Raw genomic sequence first — 21,626 nt, 5'->3', positions numbered from 1 at the left:
TTTATGTGTACATATGTAACATATTGGAAACAATGATGGTCATCTGATTGAAATATCTGATGTTCTCATTTATTGCTGAGGGAAATTTTTTTTTTGTATTTTTGACAGTTATTTTGTAAAATTTTTCCTAAAATACGACTTCGAATTGCAAAAAAAGAGAGAATTCAAGAAATAATCACTACATATAGGAATAAATGCTATGGAAAATAGCTGTGAGCTCTTAGAAGACAAAAGCTTTGCATTTTGTAACATTTTCAACTTTCGAGCTGGTCTTAATTTAGATTGACAGGAACTATTATAGTGCGTAGTTTATTATCAGCAATATATTATCATGTTTGCAGAGCTGCTATTTATTGGAACCCACAATCGTGGACGTCCGAAAACTTACTGGCAACGTATGGGAGTTGCCTACTTGAAAGCTTTCATACAAACTGAAATAGTCCAACCCAAGTTAAAGAAAATAATACATATATATATATATAGTTTTTTATTCAGAAAGTGCCTTAGGCATTTTGAACCGGCGCTGAAGCGGGTTTTCCATATTTATATAAATTTTTATGCATATTAGGTTGCAATTTGGAACTCGGTTATACTCTAAAAGTATTTTTTGTCACTAATTAATGCCTAATTGTATCCAAAAGCGATGAGTCTAATTGTACTTAGTACTCTAATTATACTCAATAGCAAAAGAACAGCCAACTAGTGTCAGTTTTGAGCGCTTTTTATGAGCCTTATATTCCAGCATCTCGTATGGAGGGACAAGTTATAAATATGCTACGCTACCGGATATAATTGTAGAGAAAAAAAGCAATTTATTTGTAAATTTGCTCCAAGCCGTTTCGAACTAATATAATATATACTAGCTGTACCAGTTAGTTATTCACTTAAGACTACTGTATACCGAATTGCCTTCGCAAGAGCTGAGTTCGGAACTAATTCGTGGTCAATTGTAAGTTATAAAGAGAGAGAGCGAGTAGTGCTACTATACGCTTTTTAGAAGCTTTTCGCAGAAAATTTCGTAGACTTAAACTACTTACGAACATACTATACTTTAGCACATAGGTATATACATATAACTAGATGCTATAAAATAATATTGACATGTTAATTTGCGGCCAAAGAATGCTGCTGATGAAATTTTCGCAATTAGCAGTGGGAGTTTTAAAAAAGTTTATAATTAGACTTTTAGGTTATGCGAACTTGCTTGTAGGTAAGTGCGTGGTCACATGATTGTGGGCGAAATCTAGTGTTTATGTTATTTGGTAGCAGCTGATTGAAATGAATAAAAATAAAAATAAGGAAATTACTGGAAATAAAGAGAAGCAGAGAGCCAGAAAAAGTTAAAGACAAAGCGAGGGAGAGAAAAAGATGGCGAGAAAAGAGAAAGTGAGAGAGATAGATAAGGAAAGGAATCTCATTTATGATTGGAAAAATGAATATACTTATCTAGAACAAGAGTCAGTAAAATAGTAATTAATGACAATTTTTTGGAGTTTACAATTTTTTTCTTTTTTGTTGTTTTTAAAAAATTTCATAGTTTATATTTTCCTATATTTGGTACAGTCGCTTCATATATGTGAGCACACTTATTTATTTTTATTTTTAAATTAAAAAAAATTCATATTATATAAATATTTGTTTCAACCAATCAATCACTTCCACCGCTCTTCTTCATATTTGCTATAAAAATACCGTCAATATGCAAATGAATTGTACAAATTAAATTCTTCAAGCGCAAATTTGTACTCCACCACAATGGCATTTAGCAAATCTTCGATAAATAATGCGACAACAAAAGCATTTAAATAACAATGTGCGACTATTTAACTACAGTAGCCGAAATGTGCACACACCAACACATACACACGCATGTTTTTATTTACAAATATAGGTGTATAATAGTTATAATAAATATTTGTAAAAAAAAAACTTGTTTTTGTAACAACATGCGCCACCGAGCGTTCACCAAGAGCTGTCGAAAGCTGAAAATGCTTTACAAAAACCACAAAAAAGCCACAAAATATTCAAATGCGGTGCTGCCGTGTTCGAAAATGCTTCAATTTGTTTAACGATCGGATATACTCTAATAAAAGCTGTTAAACAGTTAAAAATAAACTTTGGCAGCATAGAGCATACGCTTTGTAGTTACCATATTTATGTGTTCGTGCTGCCGCTGGCACTACCGTTGCAACTGTGTGCACAATGTACATGCGTGAATATTTAAATAATTCATTAACACGCGCCAGGCAATCGATAATAAATTAGCACAATTTTCACCTCAAAATAAATAAAATCAAATAATACTCAATAAAATGAAAAATAAATACAAAAGCAACAAAAAAAAAACAATTTGGGAGTTGGTAGTATATAATTACACATTTTTCATTACAATTTAAGAAAGAATCACACACGATTTTTTTCTTTATTTTGAAAGCTTTACCAGCGCTATTGATACTTTAGCGTTATGAAAATGCATGAGCAGCTTCAATTTATACCTATTCAAAGTAAACCAGGAAATATAAACAAAGCAACGCATACACTTAGAATTTGTTAATAAATTTACAAAGCAATTTAAATAAAAATCTCAATAAATATTTAAATTACATGGTCGTGTCAGCAATAAAAATATGATTTCTTAAAATAATATGGCAAGGTTATGCAATAACTATGCACTTCGTGGTTGCTTGCTTTTATTGTTAACTTCTTTTTCTTACATTTTATTCATATAATCTTCAATTTTTATTACAAAAATTAATTTTATGGTCGTGTAAGCAATCAAAATATGGTTTTTTTTTTAAATAATATGGCAACTATACAAGGTTATATACATAACTTTACACTTGTTTGGGTTTTTGCGGTAAATTTAATAACTTTTTTTTCTGTACTTATTTTTTTAATAAAATTTTAAATTATTATAAGAATAATATATTTCATGATCGAATGAGTAATATATAATATGAATTTTCTATTGTATAATAATATGACAAGGTTATATACATAACTGAACACTTGTTTCCTTGTTTTTGTTGTAAATTTTAATTTTTTTAAATTTAAAAACTATAATTTTTTTACAAAAAAACTTAATGTTCTTGCGGGGCATAAAAATATAATTTATCTACAAAAATATGGCAACTTTACAAGGCTATGTTCACAGCCTTGCATTGGGTTTTTTAAAGTAAATTAAAATTTTTTATATTTACATTTTCTTCACTGGTTTTTATTTATACAATTTTTAATATTGATTACAAAATATAATTTCATGTCCATGTAAAGCATAAAAGTAGGATTTTTCTAAAATAATGTGATAAGAATATATGCATGCCACTTTGCATGTTTTTGTTGCAAATTTTAATTTTTGTATTTAAGAAAGTTATAATTATATTTACAAAAAAATTTCGATAAAACAATATTTTTTCAACAAAAATATGGCAGCATTATTGTTGTATATAATACGTAATTATACACTTAGTTGCATGTTTTTCCTTATATTTTTATTTAAAAAAATTATATTTTTTTACAAAAATAAATTATGTGATTGTTTCAGTCGCAAAAATATAAAGTTATAATTTTTTTTTCACAAAAAAAGGTCGTGCTCAGGCAAGCGATTAAAGTTTGATTTTTCTGCAAAAATATGGCAGCATTACAAAATTATATACATAACTATACATTTGATTGCATTTTTTATATTTAATTTTAATATTTTTTATTTTAAAATCTCTAAAAATATAATTTGTACATTAATATGGCAACTTTGCAAGGTTGTATACATAACTATTGTATATTTTGTTTAAATTTTAATAATTTTACTTAAAATCCTTATAAATTTGAATATAAAAATAAATTACATAGTTTTCATGGCTATTTGATTTTTTTTTTAATATGACAAGGTCATCTGCATAAATTTTTATTTTTTTCTATATATAAAAAATCTAAAACCTTTAGTTGAAGAAAAAACTCATAATCATGTAAGCCTTGAAAATATGATTTTTCTTTAACAAAATGGCAACTTCAAAATCTTTAGATATGTTTACTTGTTTTTGTTGTAAATTTAAATTTTACATGTTTTATTTAAAAATTTTAAAACATAATTTTTGTTGTGATTTTTAATTAATATATTTTTATATATTTTTCAAATATTAATATTAATAATTTTTTATTACAAAAATATCAATTTAAATTTTACTATACATTGTATATTATATTATTAATTACAAAAATAAATATTAATATTTTTATTAATGAAAGATAATAATATCAAAAAACTTTTTAATTTGTTCACCCTTTTTTAGGCTAAATATTATATAATATTTATATACAAAAATGTATTACAAAAATAATAATAACACATTTTAATAAAAATAAAAATTGTAATAAAAATATATTAATAAATTTACAATATGTATAGTACTATTGAAATATATATAATTATTTCTACCAAACAAATTAAAATAATATAAAATTTCAATAATTTTGTCTCCCTTTCATAGGTTATTTGGTACAAAATGTGATAAATGCGGCAGCTCATTTAGTAAAAATGACTTTGTGATGCGCGCAAAAACGAAAATTTTTCATATTGAATGCTTTCGTTGTTCAGCGTGTGCGAGACAGCTGCTGCCAGGTAAATATTTTATTATAGTTCAATAAAAAAATAATTAACTTCTATTAATTCTATTTTATTTCTGCTGTAGGCGATGAGTTTGCGTTACGAGATGGCGGCATTTTATATTGTAAAGAAGATCATGATGTTCTAGAGAAATCCTCACAAAGTAGTCTAACGTCATCATCCATAGAGAGCAACAACAATAATAGTAGTAGTAATAATAATAACACGAGTCTTAGTAATAATAATCATTCCAGCGAGTTGGGTTCAATGTCAGGTGAGGCAGCAATAACATTTTTATTTTTTTTTTATTTTAACTATATTATTGTTAACTAATAGTGCGTAAACATATTAGACTTCTCACTGGTTAATTAATATTTTATATTTTTTATTTTTATTGTTCGCTATATAAAATGAGTTATTATAAATAAATTTTTTTACAATTCATTAGCAACAAAAATCACTCAAACCGTTTAGTATTTAACCAGATGATGTCCATGCAATTTCTGGCTTTCAATATTGTCTTTTAAGAGCTCTTGGAATCTTAGGTGATCGAAGAGTTAACCTTTTGAGTCATATAGGTCTTAGGGTCTCCTTCGTACTCTCTGTCATATCGTGCTCCAATACTTTTAGTAGAGACCAATGAACACCAAGACAGACACTAAGTACCAAGACAGAGCTACCACTTGATATTGTACAGCTTGGGTCCAACTCAGAGCTGCTCGCTCTTTAATAACACCTGCATTCAACAGAAATCAAAAATCATTCTTTCTAGCATTACCTCCATAGATGTGACGAACTTTCTGAAATTATTCAAATATGATCACCTAATCGCCTAATCTGCTATTTGTAAATCGCTTAACCACACGCATATCATTAACCGCATCTTCAATATGTTTTCTTTTATCAATATCTGTAATTTTCTAATCTACACTCCAATCTCTCTGTATCGCCTTGTAGCGACAATTGTGAGAACATTCTTAATTATGTCTTGTTCCACGACACAACTACAAGTTGTTATCTAATTGCGGGCGCTCTTTGTTCTACAGCCCCTGCCAACGCTCCTCTCTCCCGCCGTAATTTCTATTTCCGACAATCGATATTTATTCAAACGATTACTATTCGGAGAACATTTGTTTGTATGCGTCGGCCGCTTTTTGATCTTAACTTTGTATAATGAAACAAAATGAATGAAATGAAAATCTGTAACAGTGAACAAGCTGGTAAACGTCATATCGCCCGCGCTCTTAGTTTTGATCATGTTCATAACTGTTTTTCTTTTGTGCTCTTTTTGTTTTGCTTGTTAACATGTGTGTAGTATATGAAAAAGAACAAAAAATCATGGGAGAAATGCTTTTCGTACATATTAAAAATAAAAATTTTGCTCGTGGCAAGGTCATTGGGAAAGTAGGGCAACAGTGCTGAATTATGTCTGGCTCTCTGTGTTGAAATATCTCCCTGCATAGAGATATCGCATGTAGACTCTGATCATTTACGACATATGTCTTAACATTCACGGTGTTCGATTAACTGGTATCAAACTGAAGAGAAGCTATACTGAAGCGCAGGCTATTTTATTTTATTCATTTCATTATTTTATTAAGTTAAAGACTGTGAACTCGGCAACAATCTAAAGCCGCGACAAAAACATCATGTCCAGCTCGTTTCTAAGTCTCAGTTGGTCGAAAATTACCGAATCAACTATTAAGTCGATCTATAATTATATTTTAGGTTTTGAATTTTTTTGTCCATCTGCCAATTTGTGGATCCTATAAGTACTATGCTTGGTGTCTAAGAAGGAATCAAGCTAATTTTTGAAACTCTGTTTTTATGTGAACCGCATTCCAATGTTGGTGTTCTGTATAAATCGGAAAAAATGGTAGTTATAAAAGGCAAAGTCTGGGTTATAAGGCAGGTGAAGCAAAACCCCTCAGCCACTGTTTTTCAAATAGTCTTTAATCAGTCTTGCAATATGGGTCCATGATCCAGTCAGGAGTTCCGGGCGGTTTCGGCAATCGCTTGCTGCAATTTGATGAGTTTTTGTCAACAGCGTTAATGGTTTCATCCGGTTTTAGAAGCTCATAACACAGCAACAGCTTAAACTTTCCTTTTTTGATTGATATCTAAATTTTCTCTCAGGTAACCATAAACTCAGTAAAAATACTCGACCTTAGCTTATATTTAAATAATTTATATTTAGACCGGCTTGTAGACAGTCTGCAAGTGACTAACGCTATAAGTATAACCAGTCCACTCGCTAAAACTGTCAAAAAACACTGAACTACACATATACTTGAACGGCGATTGTTCATTCTCAGCTGAACAAGCGTCGAAACAATGTTCATTATGACGATCTAAGCAACATAAAAAGTGCCGCTAAAAATAAACAAACAACTATTGTACAGCAAAATGACAAGAGGTACAACAATTTCGATAGTTCATCAAACAATTGCCAACGATTGGAAATCAAACAGAAATCAAAAGCATAAAGAACAACAAAATCAAAACAGTGATCGCTATGATAAACACCAAACAACATGATCGCAATCGCGCATATACAAACACACACACATACATACATATGTATGTAAAGTATTACGACTGCGATCGCGCGGTATATTTGTGGGCGGCATGCAGTTGGAGACAGAGCGCACCGGTAGACAGGTGACATTGCCGACTATGAGACACCATGTGTGCTGGTGGTTTGAGCGCATGTGTGTGTGTGTGTGTGTATGAACTTTTCCCAAGAAGTTGTCAAAAAAAAATCGACCAACAATGTTTGTGGTTTGCAGAGCGTCGCTGTCAACCAACCAACCAGCCAACGAAGCAGCAAACCAGGCAGCCATGCCACCAGCCAGCCGTTCACTTGCTCACTCATGCAGCCCTGGGGCGCAGTTAGCCAAGTCATCTACTACACATTGTATTGACCCTTTGGTCTTGACCATCCACTACTTGTACGTAAGTAAATATGGAGTGTAACTGGCTGACTGACTGGGAATACGGCTGAGCGCTTCGCTGCTTTTTGTTTGTGTTTCATTCGCAACGCGGCGGCGTTCTTTAAAGTTTTTTTTGCACATATCGAAATTCCATGCCCCGATGACGTTATATAAATATACATACATACTTAGTGTGTGTATGCATGTATTAAGAAAAATATTTACATACAACCCTGCTTGCATTGTCAACCAGCGAATTACAAGTTGAGCAATGTAGGTACACATGTATGTATACTAACATATATACTATATACACCCTGTATGCACCCTGTATATGACCACATATATATCTATATACACGTCTGTATACATGCACACATATATTGAATAAAATATCATTTTTAAATATTTCTATATATAGTATACATACACCTGCTTTCCTGCTTATGCTCTATTCGCCTTAATTGCTCGTAACTTCTTAACTTTATAAGATACCGCCAGAATCGGTGTCAACAACGCTATGATAGGTATATAGCTAGTATGTAGCCACGTCATTTTCATTCGCTTAAATAACATTTCGCATTTTTCACTCGTTATGCATACTAAATGTGCCAATTTCTGCCGACTCGCGGATACCTTAATTATCGTAAATACCAAGATTGTAGCTGTGATATCGTATTTGCAATAGGTTGTGAATGGCTTACTCCACGGTAATCGTTAATAAATACAGCGTCTACCAATAGGGATAACGTGAGTTTGATAGCTCGTGACGGACATATATATGTTATGTTACACATTGCGTGCAAAGTTTGGCGACTCGTTAATTACGAGAAATGTCGCGGTCAAATGGCCGCCAAGTTTATGCGATTTAATGTCTCCAAATCTAAATCTAACCTCTGGAGGTATGGTGAATCAAAGGTTTACCAATTATTGTAACATCACGTCCTTCTTGTTGGTAGACCCTGTACTTATGGTATACACAAGTACATACATATATAAATTTATGTATTATGTATAAATTTATGTATTTATATATGTCTATTAAAGCATGTCTAGAACTTTATATAACTTATAATATTTTTACACTTTTATCATTCCGGTTTCATATCATTCTCTCTATAAAAATATACTGAATTAAACGATACACTTTTAGATTTTACCAGCTTAGAAACCATTGTTCATATCACTTCCTCGTTATATCAAACTTAAGAATTAATCGATACTTAATTTTACCATCTCTAGACACTATTTTTTATATATTTCTATCATCATTTCTACCAATTTTAAAAGCTATATGCAGTAAGTAGATACTTTTGTTGATTTTACCATCTCTAGACACTATTTGTGCGGGTATTTATAGCCCAGTCTAGTCTGAGTCAAAGTCAACAGTAAGCCGATCTCAGCTTCAATAAACAAAGCTCATACATTTGGTATAGCTTTTTTCTGAGCTTAATATATCCTTCTCAACATCGTCGAATATATTTCTTTAATTAGTGACAGTAAATACTTATCACTAATCGATAAATTTACTTGCAAAATAAGAAGACTTCATGTTAAAAGCCCCAGACCCTCCGCTATTTTAGAAAATATGTTCGATATTATAAAAAAATATAGTTGGTTGTAGATATAGATATTTTTAAAAGAGAGTAAAGAGTTAGTTCGATATAATATAAAAGAGACGCAGACGTCAATAATGTAGCATTTTAACCATCAGATCGACGCTTTAACAAAAAAAACAGTATAATTTATAGGTCTTGAAGCTATAGCTATTGGAAAGCTTATAAATGATACTCTCTACCTCTGAAATAGCCTATTTTTTAGGTGCGTAATAAACTAAAGAATACTGATAATAGATTTTTCAACTTTAAATTAGCAAAAATTTTCCGAAAGTACATGCCTGAGTGCGTGTCATGGTTACTATACAATAGATCTGAGATATTAAATACAATTGAGAAATATTTACAATTATCGTATTCGATTCTTAGCAAGCTATTTCAAACAGCCTAGTGAATTCTTGAAATACAAAAAAAAGCTCACGCAAAACTCATCAATATTTCGGGAACGAAGACTTAGTAAGCTAAGTAAAGTATCACATCATAGCCTGATTCTAAAAAGTGGCACTTTTAAATAGCAAAGATCAAAAATTAAAATCACAGAAATACTACTTCTCTTCATACAAAAGTTAAGCTTCAATTCCCTACTATTATGACGAGTACCCAGTTTTAGAGCTCCATTTTTGCACATGTTCAACCCTGAGTATATCAAAAAATGTTAATGAAAGTTTTTTATATTTTTCTCTTATTGTAAAATTACAACAATCGCTAAGAATATTCACAAAAAGTTCACACTCATTATTGATATGTAAAGAGCATACAACAAAAAGAAATTATCGCATTTCTTTGGAGTTAATTTTAAAATCGGCAACATCTCAAAAATTCCACTGATTTCCAACAATTGATCTCGATACTTGTCTGTTGTCGCAAATATTCGCTTTGAACTTGCCGAAACGCGCCGGCAAGTAAATATTTTGTATGCAATTTTTCAACACATTCGGTGGAGAAAACTAATTATAGTTCTGCACAACAAAAACAACAGCAATATAAGTCGAAATAAAGAGCGAATGTCATCAGAATCTTATGCTTTTTCCTGTTGCTTTATTCAATTTTGGGTTGAAGGAATTGCCAATGCAAATTCTAACGGAAGAAAATTACAGCAATACAAAAATATATAATATAAAAATATTTATATCTACATATATACATATATCTTTAAAAGTATATAGAAATGAACAGGAATAGAATATGAGAACTAATTTTTTTTAAAGTTAGAAATAGGCAGCATTTTTTTTTTTTAAATCTGAGGTTTCGAATTTTCGTGTTTGATATAATGTAAAAAATTAGTTAGTCTTTATTTAGCATTATTAGGTATATGCATATTTTAAATTTAACTAAAATTTTTTTAGTGTAAGTGAGGTTAGGTCAATGTTTTCCATTTATTTAGATTCCGTTTTGGCTTAAAACCTAATCTAAAATAATTTATTTTATATATTTTTATAATTTCGATATGCGATAACTAACTTTCCTCAATATTTTTCAATTTATTTTACAGATTCTGGTAGTGAATCAGGCTCACATAAAAGTATTAGGGAAAAAAGGCCTTCGGGTCCATCGGACGGTAAACCGACACGGGTGCGAACGGTCTTGAATGAGAAGCAACTACACACGTTAAGGTAAGTTTCCACAAACTTCACAAAAGTTCACAATTAAACCCTTAGAAGATCTATAATTGAGGTTCTGCTACTTTTTTCGATATGTGTGTTCTTTTCATCACACAATTCGATGGTTCTATAAGTTTTACGTTGCCTCTGAGCGGTTGAAGGATTTTTCTGATTAAAATTTGCGTCTCAAAAAAATATATATATATATATATATAATTTGATATTAGCTATCGGCAAAGCGCTTTATTTCTATTTCCGCTATTTCACCTGTATGTCTAAAAGTATGAGATCAAAGGTGTTTTGTCTTAATCTGGCAAAGGCGGAAGATTCGAAGAGAAAGTGTTGAGATTATTCTATTTCATCTTCTTTCAAACAGCTGATGCAACTGGCAATATTCAACTTTACTGCATAATTGCCGATCGCACAGTGTTCACTTAGAACACCTACAATCCTTGAAAGATAGACTTTGCTGAGAGCGAATAGTTTACCAACAGTCTAGTACTGTATTGTATTGAAAAGAGACTCGCTGTTGATTGTTTTGCACTTTCCTACCAAATCGCTGTAAGTGAAGTCACATTTCTACCAGAACATTATTGACTTACTAGGGTGGAGCGAAAAAAACCCCGAAATTTACTTTAAAAGTGAGCCGCCTCTAGATGTTAAAAATTTTTTTTTCCAAAAATTTTCTTTTTTTATAATTTACAAATTTTACCTTCAGGCTAAGCAAAAATAAAAAACAAAATTTTCGCTCCACTTTACTATTTACTGACCGTCTCGTCTTTCCTTTGTATTTAGCTCTTCGGCTCTTTCTTCATGTAGCGTCTGATGCTATTCTATAACATTCTACGACGATGACCTGCAGAGGTTGTACCACAAATAAAGACCCTATGGAAGACTTCTTCCTTCCCCTAACGTGATTGTGACCGCTTCACTTTCGCCAGAAAGCTTAGTTCAGACTACATTTCCTACTTTTTCCTTAAAAGAGACGAGACTTCCAGATAAGTCTCTACAATCTAAATGTATATTTTCAAATATTTTTTTATTAATCTGCCTCTCACAGCATGTTGAAAAAAAAACAATCTTAAACTTGTAGTTCCATTCCAAACCTCTTATAATACTGAGTTTATTCGAAAATGGGTGGAATTTAACTACTGAAGACTAGCTTTACCAATGCGTCTCTTCTAAAATCAACTAGTTTAAGTTAAAGTTTCGGTATAATTTAATCCATATACCCAGAAGTGTAAAAACGTCTTTTCTATATCTAGGTTCCAGGGAACGTAACATAACCTAAATTACATTTCCATCACAAAAATCCTTTAAATTCTACTGTTATACACTTCTAGCTTCAATCTTTTTACATAACAAAGTCAACAATTTACTTTCTCATTTGCAGAACCTGCTACAATGCTAATCCGCGACCTGATGCGCTCATGAAGGAGCAGCTGGTGGAGATGACTGGTCTATCGCCACGCGTCATACGAGTCTGGTTTCAGAACAAACGCTGCAAAGACAAGAAGAAAACCATACAAATGAAACTGCAAATGCAACAGGAGAAGGTATGTACAACTCACGAAACTTCTCCGAGCATTAATCTCTTAACAAGGGCAATAATTTGAGGTTAATTGATGAAAGTTTCTCTTTGCTTTGCGTTTATAGGAGGGACGAAAGCTCGGATATGGCGCCATGCAGGGCATACCGATGATAGCGAGTTCGCCGGTGCGCCACGATTCGCCCTTAAATTTGCAGGGCATCGATGTGCAAACATATCAGCCGCCATGGAAGGCCTTATCCGACTTCGCGCTGCATGCGGACTTGGACAGCAACGGTGCGATCAATACGCACACGCCCGCGTTCCAGCAACTCGTCAATCAGGTGGGTGCCACACAATTGCAATTGCTCCAGTGCTGTGACTAAATTTGTAATTTCCGCTCTCCACCGTTTAAACAGATGCATGGTTACGATCTCAATGGTATGCCACCGTTGCCGCCGCATCAACAGCAAGGACCACATCCGCCACCGCCCGGTCAGCAAATGAATGGACCACCCATTGGTAGCATGGACTCGGGCATTACATCACATCATCACCCGGACAGCACTGACTCATATGTGACCTATCTGGAGAGCGATGACAGTATGCAAGGCAGTCCGTAGAAAAGCATGTGCAAACGTATCTAATTTGCTCTTCTTCTTCTTCTCGTTCTTGTCGATCCAAAAAAAATTAAAAAAAAAAAAAACATAAAAAAATTATAAAAACAGAGTCCAAACTGGCTTTGACACCAACATCGTCAATGTCTTTGTCAATGTCATCATCTTCATCGCTATCATCCGCATCGACATCGGCGGCCACCTCAATCGCTTCGCCACCATCAGCCTCGAACACAGTCGGTGCACTTTTAGGTAGTGGCTCGGCAGCTGGCGCTATTGGCGGTCTTGGTGTCGGCGGTGTTATAGCAGCGGCTTGTGCGCTTAACAGCGGGCTCGGTCTAGGAGGCATGGCAGTGGGCGGCGGTGGTGGTGTTGTTGGCAGTCTTGGTGTTGGCAACACGGCGAGCTGTGGCCAAGCGCAATCGGCCACGGAGCAGTTGATGCAAATGTTACAAAAGGTGACGGCTTCGCCAACGCACGCGGTGCTATGAAGGATGTACGAGGAGTTCTGCCGTCAAGCCGGAACTCAGTGATGCGCGTGCAAAGGGGCAAATGTGCAATTTTTCAAGCAGGGAGGAGGAGCAGTTGGTATGCGGCGGATGTAGGAAACAGTTAAACATAGTATGTGTTTGTGTATGGCTAGTAGCGAATGCGATTAGCGCCTCACGAGAAAAATTTTGTTCACGTGTCATCACTAAAGCTCTCATAATGAAAGTTTCAAGTCGCTAAAGAGTCAAAAAGCTGCAGCGTTGGCATATTGTAAAGCAATTTGCTGAAATTTCAACTACACAAATTAATAACGGTTCGCGAGAAATTTTTTTTATAAATCTAAATTACGCTTACCGTTATTTTCAGATGAAATTTTAGCGCAGTGTATTACAAAATCTCAATGCTGTGTCACTAATCTAAGTATGGTTACTTTCACTTATTAATTGTTGTATTATTTTTGCAAAATTTTAAAGTTTCATTAAAAAAAAAGTTAATAAAATTCATGTGAATAGTTTAAAAACTTTCAAAGAAAATTTGCACATAGGCATTCAAAAATGGCTGCAAATGCAAACGGAAATGCTCACTCACTTAAAAAGTTCTTTTATCAAAGGAAAAAATGATTAATGCTTAAAAATTAAATAATTATTATTAATGTAATTATTAAAAAATAAAAATAAAGCTGCAACTAAAACCAAAAGCAAAATAAATACTTATAGGGAATTAAAAGTTTGTAAAAGTATGAGAATTCATATATCCTAAATAACTGTATATACTTATGTAAGTACTTAATGCATAAATTTAGAAAGGACATAATTAAACAAAAATTTATGATAATTAAATTTCTAGTTAAACTAAAGAATAATAAATAAAAGTAAAAACTAAAATTAATTAAAGAATAGAGCCATAAAAAATTAAATAATTTGAGAAAAAACACATCTTGTAAAAATGCAACCCTGTAAAACAGCAAGAAGCGTTATGTTATGCAAAATTGCGGTAAAAACATGTTTGTATGTGTATGTATTTGGGCTTAAAATGTTTGCGCCTTTTACATTTCGAAATTAGTTTTGTGAATTAAAAATAACAAAAAAATTAAAAAAATATATTTTTCTGTAATGCTGTGTTTTCACGTTTTTCGAAATTAATTTTTACAAACTAACAAAAAATTAAAAAAAAAAATTTCCGTTAGTCTGAACTTTCCTTTTTTTGGAATTCAAAAAGTTATCAAAAATTATAGCTTTGCATATGTATTTGGGATTAAAAACATTTGCTACTTTCACAAATCGAAATTAATTATTTAAATTTAAAAAAATTTAACAAAATTTAAAATATGTAATTTTTTATAATTCAGAGTTTTTGCGTTTTATAAACTTGATTTCTACAATTTAACAAAAATAATGTTTTACACTAATTTATATTTCCAGAGCTCTGAATATTTACTTTTTTTTTTTTGATGTACAGATGTACATATATATTTATACTAAAATAAAAAAATTCACTAAAAAATTTAGAAAACAAAATGTTTCAAGAGCAGTATTTAAGACAAAATTTCGGAATTTTTTTAATAACGAAATAATTTAAACTTGTTTAATAACGGAAAAATGTTTAGCAAAAACTATTTGAAAACTCAATAAGTTTTGTCACCAAAGCATACAAAGCCCAAATGTATGATATATAATTTTTTTAAAGCTAACAGTAATGTTCAAAAAAAATTTGTTAATTTTCAAAGCAAAACTTAAATTTTCTAAACAAAAATTTAAAATTGAGATTTACAGCGTTTAAAACTTTTTCAACACAATAACTTCAGCAAGCCTAAATGTATGCTTTGTGAAGATGAAACTTGCTAGTCTTCAGGCATAAAAATTATATTTTTCTTCAAACTTAGTGCTTTAACATAACAACAACAAGAAAATAAATTAAAAAGAGCATGATTTTAGATTTTCAGTACATAAATACAAACATAATCACGTTTTGCCGTAATTCTCGCACTCTACCGTTTTTTTGTGGAAATATTCGCACGTAAGTGCCATTCAAATGTTAACTAAATGCGCAAAATTAGAAAAAAGAAAAGATATTCATCTTAATAAATATACACTGTAAATTAAAAATACACAAAAATAAAAAACAAATTTATGTAATATAGCTAAAAGTAAGTAAACGAAAGCATGTATTGTATATAGTATGATAAATAGATACTTAACAAAGATTGTAACTATTTATATTATAACTAACTAAAAAAGTATAATTAAAAAATTAAATAAAAAATTGTTAGCTTTTAGTTATTTCAGTATGTGAAACAGTTGTATTATGCATTGTGAGAAATAAAGTAATAATATATAAATAATAAAACAAATATTGGCAGAACGGTATATAAGCGTGTCGATATGTATGCTGCTTTTACAAGTTGCCAACAACAAAGAGGTATACAAGCAGCGCTTGAAAGGCCAGCATTTTCTCATTTCTATGAAGGAAAGCAACTAACACAAACTAAATTATAAAAAATTAAAATAAATTGAAAAATAATAAAAAATTAACACTGTAATTAATTTTAGTATTCATAGAAAATGTTTGAAAATTATAAAAATGAATGAAAAACAAAAAAAAACACAAATAAACAAAATATTATTACAATATTGAATTTGAATTGTGTTTCTACTTGAACTTTTTTTCAGCAATGAGTTGAACGAAAAATTTAACAGTTTCCAAATAAATTGTATTTATTTGAATGAAAACAATAATAAACGTTAACTTTGGTTACATCAAAGCTATATATAATACCCTTAACAAATAGATTTTGATCGCTCAGTTTGTATGGCAACTATATGTTGTAGTGGTCCGATATCGGCGGTTCCGACAAATGAACAGCTTCTTGGAGAGAAAAGAACATGTGCAAAATTTCAGAGCAATATCTCAAATACTGTGGGACTAGTTCGCGTCTATACGAACAGACAGACGGACATGGCTAAATCGACTCAGCTCGACACGCTGATCATTTACATACATACATATATACTTTATGGGGTCTCCGACGTTTCTTTTTTTTGGGTGCTACAAACTTCCTGGAAAACCTTATATAGTCTGTTCAGGGTAAAAATATCTAAAGCGATTGGTTTGGATTGGTTGGTGAAGTATACTTTTTGGCGCTGCATTTATTTAGGTGCAGACTAGTAAATTGAGTTGTTATCTTAGAAAAAATAATCCAACTTCAACCCATATATGAAAAAATGTAAAAAATTTATTATTTAAAACTCATTTACTTATAAAAATTAAAATATTTTCTTTTCCAGCTTCGGTTTATTGTTTCATTTCCACATCATCACTATATTATTTCATTTTTATTTCCAAAATACGTGATATGATCGATGTACGTTCTCTGCTGTCAGCTGATAAAAAGCGTTGCCACCGCAAAAAATTAAATAAAAATAATTGTTTACATAGATTTGTGCTGAATTAGACGTTTGAAACAAGTCTGAGAATATCTGGGATTTAAGTAACTATTTTTAAAAAACTTGGTTAGTAAATTTAGAGTTTTTATGCAATTCTCTCTGCACAATTTGCGAAATAATTGAAGTCAAATTCAAAACATTTTCTGTATTATACAAAAAGTTACATCCGGCAACACATATTCGCTTGAAGCACACCATGCTCCAGCTGTAATGTGCAACTAATCAGGAAATTGTTATTTAACAACATAAATCGCTAAAGTATTGAATTAAAAACACCAAAACATGTCGATTGTAAAACGTGTGCAGGTAAGCGAATATAAAAAACTTAGTAGCACATAAATTACTGTTAATATACTATTTCAGCAATGGGCAACATTTGCGAGAACTTGGCACGTCTATGATTGCACCTGGCAAAATCCCTTCGATTCGGCGCTGCTTATAAAGACACATCTGATGGGATTACACAAACCAATCTATCATCCAATGAGTGAGTATTGATGCCTCTTTCAAATTTATTTTCAAGCTGATGGCTTATACAGTGTCTCACCTTTGCGCATTTTATTTTGATTTTTACATTACCGGTAAGCGTAATTTATTCTGTAGTTCTGGTTCCTTAAAAAATGTAAATGCATACCAATAAAAATATGTTTGTTAGTTGCTTACTTAGTGAATTAGTTTGAAAAAAAGTTCTTGGTAAATACTAAATATTATTTTCCAATTGTATTCTTAACCAATTAATGGGCTTTACTTCTAGGGAGACACTGAATTTCTGCATAAACTTTAATGGTACTCAAGTATAGCAAAATTTTCTGTTCTGAAATTCCAGACGACTGTGGCGATCATGTTGTTTGCATCAATACCAAAGAAATTGCGTTGCCCGGTGATGAATGGGTTAAACGCGTTTACTTCCATCACACAGGCTATCCAGGTGGTGCCTCATGGACCCTAGCGTGGCAATTGCACGAAAAGGATGCTACAATGATCATGAAGAAGGCTGTGTACAATTCCATGCGTGGCAATTTACAACGTAGATACACCATGCAGCGATTACATTTGTTCGCCGATGACCAGCTGCCCAAAGAGATACTGGAAAATTTAACCAATCAAATTAGAACACCAAGGGAAGTGCCACAACGCCTTGATCACATCGACAAAGAGACACTGGAGAATTTCCCGTCCATTATGGATTATCCAAAAGATTATGTTTTGCGTTAATAAGTGGAGGTGTGTTTAATAATGTTTATGATTAAATAAAGTTGAATTGTAATATAAAAAGAAATATATATAAAGTTGATAATTGGAATATTTGGACAGAGCACATATCGTCACCTAAAATGGAAAACAACTCAGGTTGCGAATTTTTTAATTTAACAAATTTGGATAAAAAGATTAGAAAAACATTTTTACACAGTATTTTATTATTTAATGTCGAAAATCTTAATTAAATTAATTTATAAGGTTTTAATCCCAAATATCGTATTGAAAAAAAATTGTAGTCCCGAATACCGGAATAAATTTTTTTTTTTTAAATTTTGTTTTATATAAGTAGTTAATATTTTATTTCGTATTTTCTTTTCCTATAAATTTATGAAAATTGATAATACGTTATGGTATTTCCGTTATTTACGTGCTATCATGGCCGAAAGTATTTCAAATGTAAAGTGGGAAATAAATTGAGTTATTGCTTTTAACATGCAACGTTTATTCGCTCCAATCGATAAGGTTATCGATAACTGCAATTTAATCTCTGCCTTTGCCTCTGTCTGGTTACACTGAATGCTGTGATGAGTGATTTTAACTGTGTCATTTGTATTTGTTTTGCTTGTATTATTCCATTACGCTTTCTATATCATTCGTGAAGAAATCTACAGCATTTTACGTGCACTTAAGTGGGAGTATTTTTTCAACTTATTAAAAAAGAAAAAGGTGATTTCATTCTGCTTTTGGAACAAAACAAGCATAAAATAATACCACATACTAATATTTGTATATATAGGTATGTATATGTGTTCCTTTTGAACGTGTATAAATTGCATTTAATGACTCCGTCGCCAGCAGTTGCGATAAGATTAATAATATTTATTACCTTTTTGACCAAGTAGATTAAAACTTGAAGTAGCACTTACTTATATATTTATTAAACTGAAATTACCCACTTTCAGCAAACACACGTTCAGTTAGCACTCATCGACGCATTCTCCAACAACCTTTCGCCAGTAGCAGTTCATTGATTTACACTCAACAGCAACGCAATATGGGTCGTTTAGGTAAAGTAGATCCCAGCTCTTACTCAGAGCCCGAGCGTATCGTTACCAAACATAGCGCTTTCAAATGGACGGTCGATTTTACAAATACGAAGCTTTTGGGCAGTGTAACTCATCAATTTAATGTGTTGGAAGCCAACTTACCGGCTATTGTAAGGATCAGATAATCTGTCGCATTTTTTCTTTATCTATATTTGACATTTGCTTTCACTTTGTGTACAGTTGTTGGATGTGCGAGACATCAGCATAAAAAATGCATCTATACTCTGTAGTGGCGGCTCAGCAATACCCATCAACTACTTTGTCAGTGATCAAGTAGATGATATCGGTGCTAAGTTGACATTGGAGCTACCGGAGGGTACTGCCAAGGGAGAGTAAGTAATAAATTTAAGATTTTAAACACATTTAAGTAAACACAAAGATAATAGCAAATATTTTTTCGTTTAACATTTAATTGTTGCCAAGTTAAAATTATCTTTATAACTGGGTAGGCCTAAAAAAAAGCATCTGTGTTGTAAATTACAAATCAAACATACTTATCTTTGTCAACAGAAATGTGAAATAATTTTCCTTTCCGCTGTAAAACATTTTTTAGTAACTAAATTTTATTTCACTCCCAACAGCCTACTCGTACGCATCGACTATGAGACTTCCAATCGTGCTAGCGGTCTACAGTGGCTCACACCTGAACAAACACTTGGCAAGCAACATCCATACCTTTTCAGCCAGTGTCAAGCGATTCACGCACGTTCTGTATTGCCATGTCAAGACACGCCCGCGGTTAAGTTCACCTATGAAGCCACAGTGGAACATCCAAAGGAATTGACTGCGCTGATGAGTGCTTTAGTTGAAAAGAAGGAAACCGGTGTAACCAAATTCAAGCAGGAAGTACCCATACCAGCATATTTGCTTGCTATAGCAATCGGCGATTTAGTTTCGCGTCCACTTGGACCCCATTCCAATGTCTGGGCCGAGGCTGGTATTGTAGATGCCGCCGCCGAAGAGTTCTCAGAAACAGATAAAATGTTGAAAACTGCATCGGATATTTGTGGACCCTATGTTTGGAAGCAATACGATTTGCTTGTGATGCCGCCATCATTTCCTTTTGGTGGTATGGAGAATCCTTGCCTAACTTTTGTAACGCCAACATTGTTGGCTGGTGATAAGTCTTTGGCTGGTGTAGTGGCACACGAGATTGCGCACAGTTGGACGGGTAATTTAGTAACAAACAAAAACTTTGAGCACTTTTGGTTGAATGAGGGTTTTACGGTGTTTGTGGAGACGAAAATCGTGGGACGCTTGCAAGGCAATAAGGAACGCGACTTTCATATGCTGCGTAATCTGACTGAGCTCAAAGAGTGTGTAAGTACACAATAGTTATTTACATGAGTCTAGCTTAATTCTTCGACCCTTTAACCTTAGATACGCACCCAATTGGCCAACAGCCCTGAACTTACCAAGTTGGTTGTGGATCTCTCCAATTGTGGGCCAGACGATGCTTTCTCCAGCGTGCCCTACAACAAGGGCTCAACATTCTTGCGCTATATTGAGGATTTACTGGGAGGACCAGAGGTGTTTGAGCCATTCCTACGTAGCTACTTGCAAAAGTATGCCTACAAATCGGTTGTAACCGATGACTTCAAAAGTGCCTTGTATGATTACTTCAATAAAACTGATAAAAAGGATAAGTTAACTGAAATCGACTGGGATTTGTGGCTTAGCCATGAGGGTATGCCACCAATAATACCAAAGTGAGCACACAAGCTTGAAAGTGTATATATATAGTGTCAATAATACAATGTCTCTCTTAAAACACTTTTAGATTCGATGAAACACTCGCTGATGTTTCGAAACAATTGTCGAAATTGTGGAGTATCAAGACGACCGCTGAGCTACGCTCTGACTCTGATATTACAAAACCAATTTCTTCACATCAACTAATCGATTTCCTCAGCAGACTAATCGAAATCACTGAAATTGTTGATTTAAATGCGGATAAAATCGAATTCCTAGAGAGCACATACAATTTGAAGAACACCAAAAATTCCGAGGTGCGTTTTCGATTTTTGCGTTTAGTCATCAGAGCGCGGTTACTGAAACGTATCGATGAGATTATTGCATTTGCCAACTCGAACTTCCGCATGAAATTCTGTCGTCCAATTTATCGTGACCTAGGACAATGGCCGGAGGCTAAACCTATTGCGATTGAAAGCTTCGAGAGTGTGAAGAATCAAATGATGGCGGTTTGTGCGCACACCATTGAGAAGGATTTGGACTTGAAATAAGCATTTATTAGTTTCTTACTTTTTTATAAATCGTTAAACTAATGTATTAACTGCACGCATAATATATTTTTTTTTTATTAAACAAAGTGTTTAACCCGAAGAAAGTTTGAATTTTTTCTCAAGAAGAGTTGTTGAAATTCTTAGAAATTTATTGATCTAAATACAGTGAGTAGCTGAGGGTGCTCGAAGCTCATAATTGTGGGAGTTTGTACTAAACAAATATGTTGTTTTTTTTTAATAAAAAACA

The 21,626-nt window shown here is 32.5% G+C and overlaps 2 protein-coding genes across 5 annotated transcripts in view; both read left to right on the top strand.

Moving 5' to 3' along the window:
• Positions 1-16,022, top strand: part of tup (LIM1_Isl and LIM2_Isl domain-containing protein tup) — a 73,614-nt gene extending 57,592 nt beyond the window's left edge. Inside the window, exons 3-9 of the mRNA XM_014231947.3 lie at positions 4,488-4,618; positions 4,689-4,877; positions 10,645-10,765; positions 12,147-12,309; positions 12,410-12,625; positions 12,701-12,884; positions 13,010-16,022. Of these exons, the coding sequence (XP_014087422.2) occupies positions 4,488-4,618; positions 4,689-4,877; positions 10,645-10,765; positions 12,147-12,309; positions 12,410-12,625; positions 12,701-12,884; positions 13,010-13,389 (1,384 nt within the window). The 3' untranslated portion in view covers positions 13,390-16,022. The remainder of the gene's footprint in view (positions 1-4,487; positions 4,619-4,688; positions 4,878-10,644; positions 10,766-12,146; positions 12,310-12,409; positions 12,626-12,700; positions 12,885-13,009) is intronic.
• A 952-nt stretch (positions 16,023-16,974) lies between these two features.
• Positions 16,975-21,483, top strand: LOC106615650 (large ribosomal subunit protein uL13m). Of its 4 annotated transcripts, XM_014231965.3 has the most exons (7): positions 16,976-17,136; positions 17,194-17,317; positions 18,993-19,246; positions 19,317-19,468; positions 19,718-20,456; positions 20,517-20,845; positions 20,917-21,483. In XM_014231965.3, exons 1-7 carry the CDS (start codon positions 17,113-17,115, stop codon positions 21,377-21,379), a joined length of 2,085 nt encoding a protein of 694 aa, XP_014087440.2. In that variant the 5' UTR covers positions 16,976-17,112; the 3' UTR covers positions 21,380-21,483. The 4 variants fall into 4 exon arrangements, with proteins under 4 accessions (XP_069962300.1, XP_014087440.2, XP_069962298.1 ...); XM_070106197.1 differs by lacking the exons at positions 16,976-17,136; positions 17,194-17,317 and adding an exon at positions 18,605-18,756; XM_070106198.1 differs by lacking the exons at positions 16,976-17,136; positions 17,194-17,317 and adding an exon at positions 18,686-18,826.
• The last annotated feature ends 143 nt before the right edge of the window (positions 21,484-21,626 follow it).

Source organism: Bactrocera oleae, chromosome 3, assembly GCF_042242935.1.
Source record: "Bactrocera oleae isolate idBacOlea1 chromosome 3, idBacOlea1, whole genome shotgun sequence".
NCBI lineage: Eukaryota > Metazoa > Arthropoda > Insecta > Diptera > Tephritidae > Bactrocera > Bactrocera oleae.
This window is presented reverse-complemented; position numbering and strand designations above follow the sequence as displayed.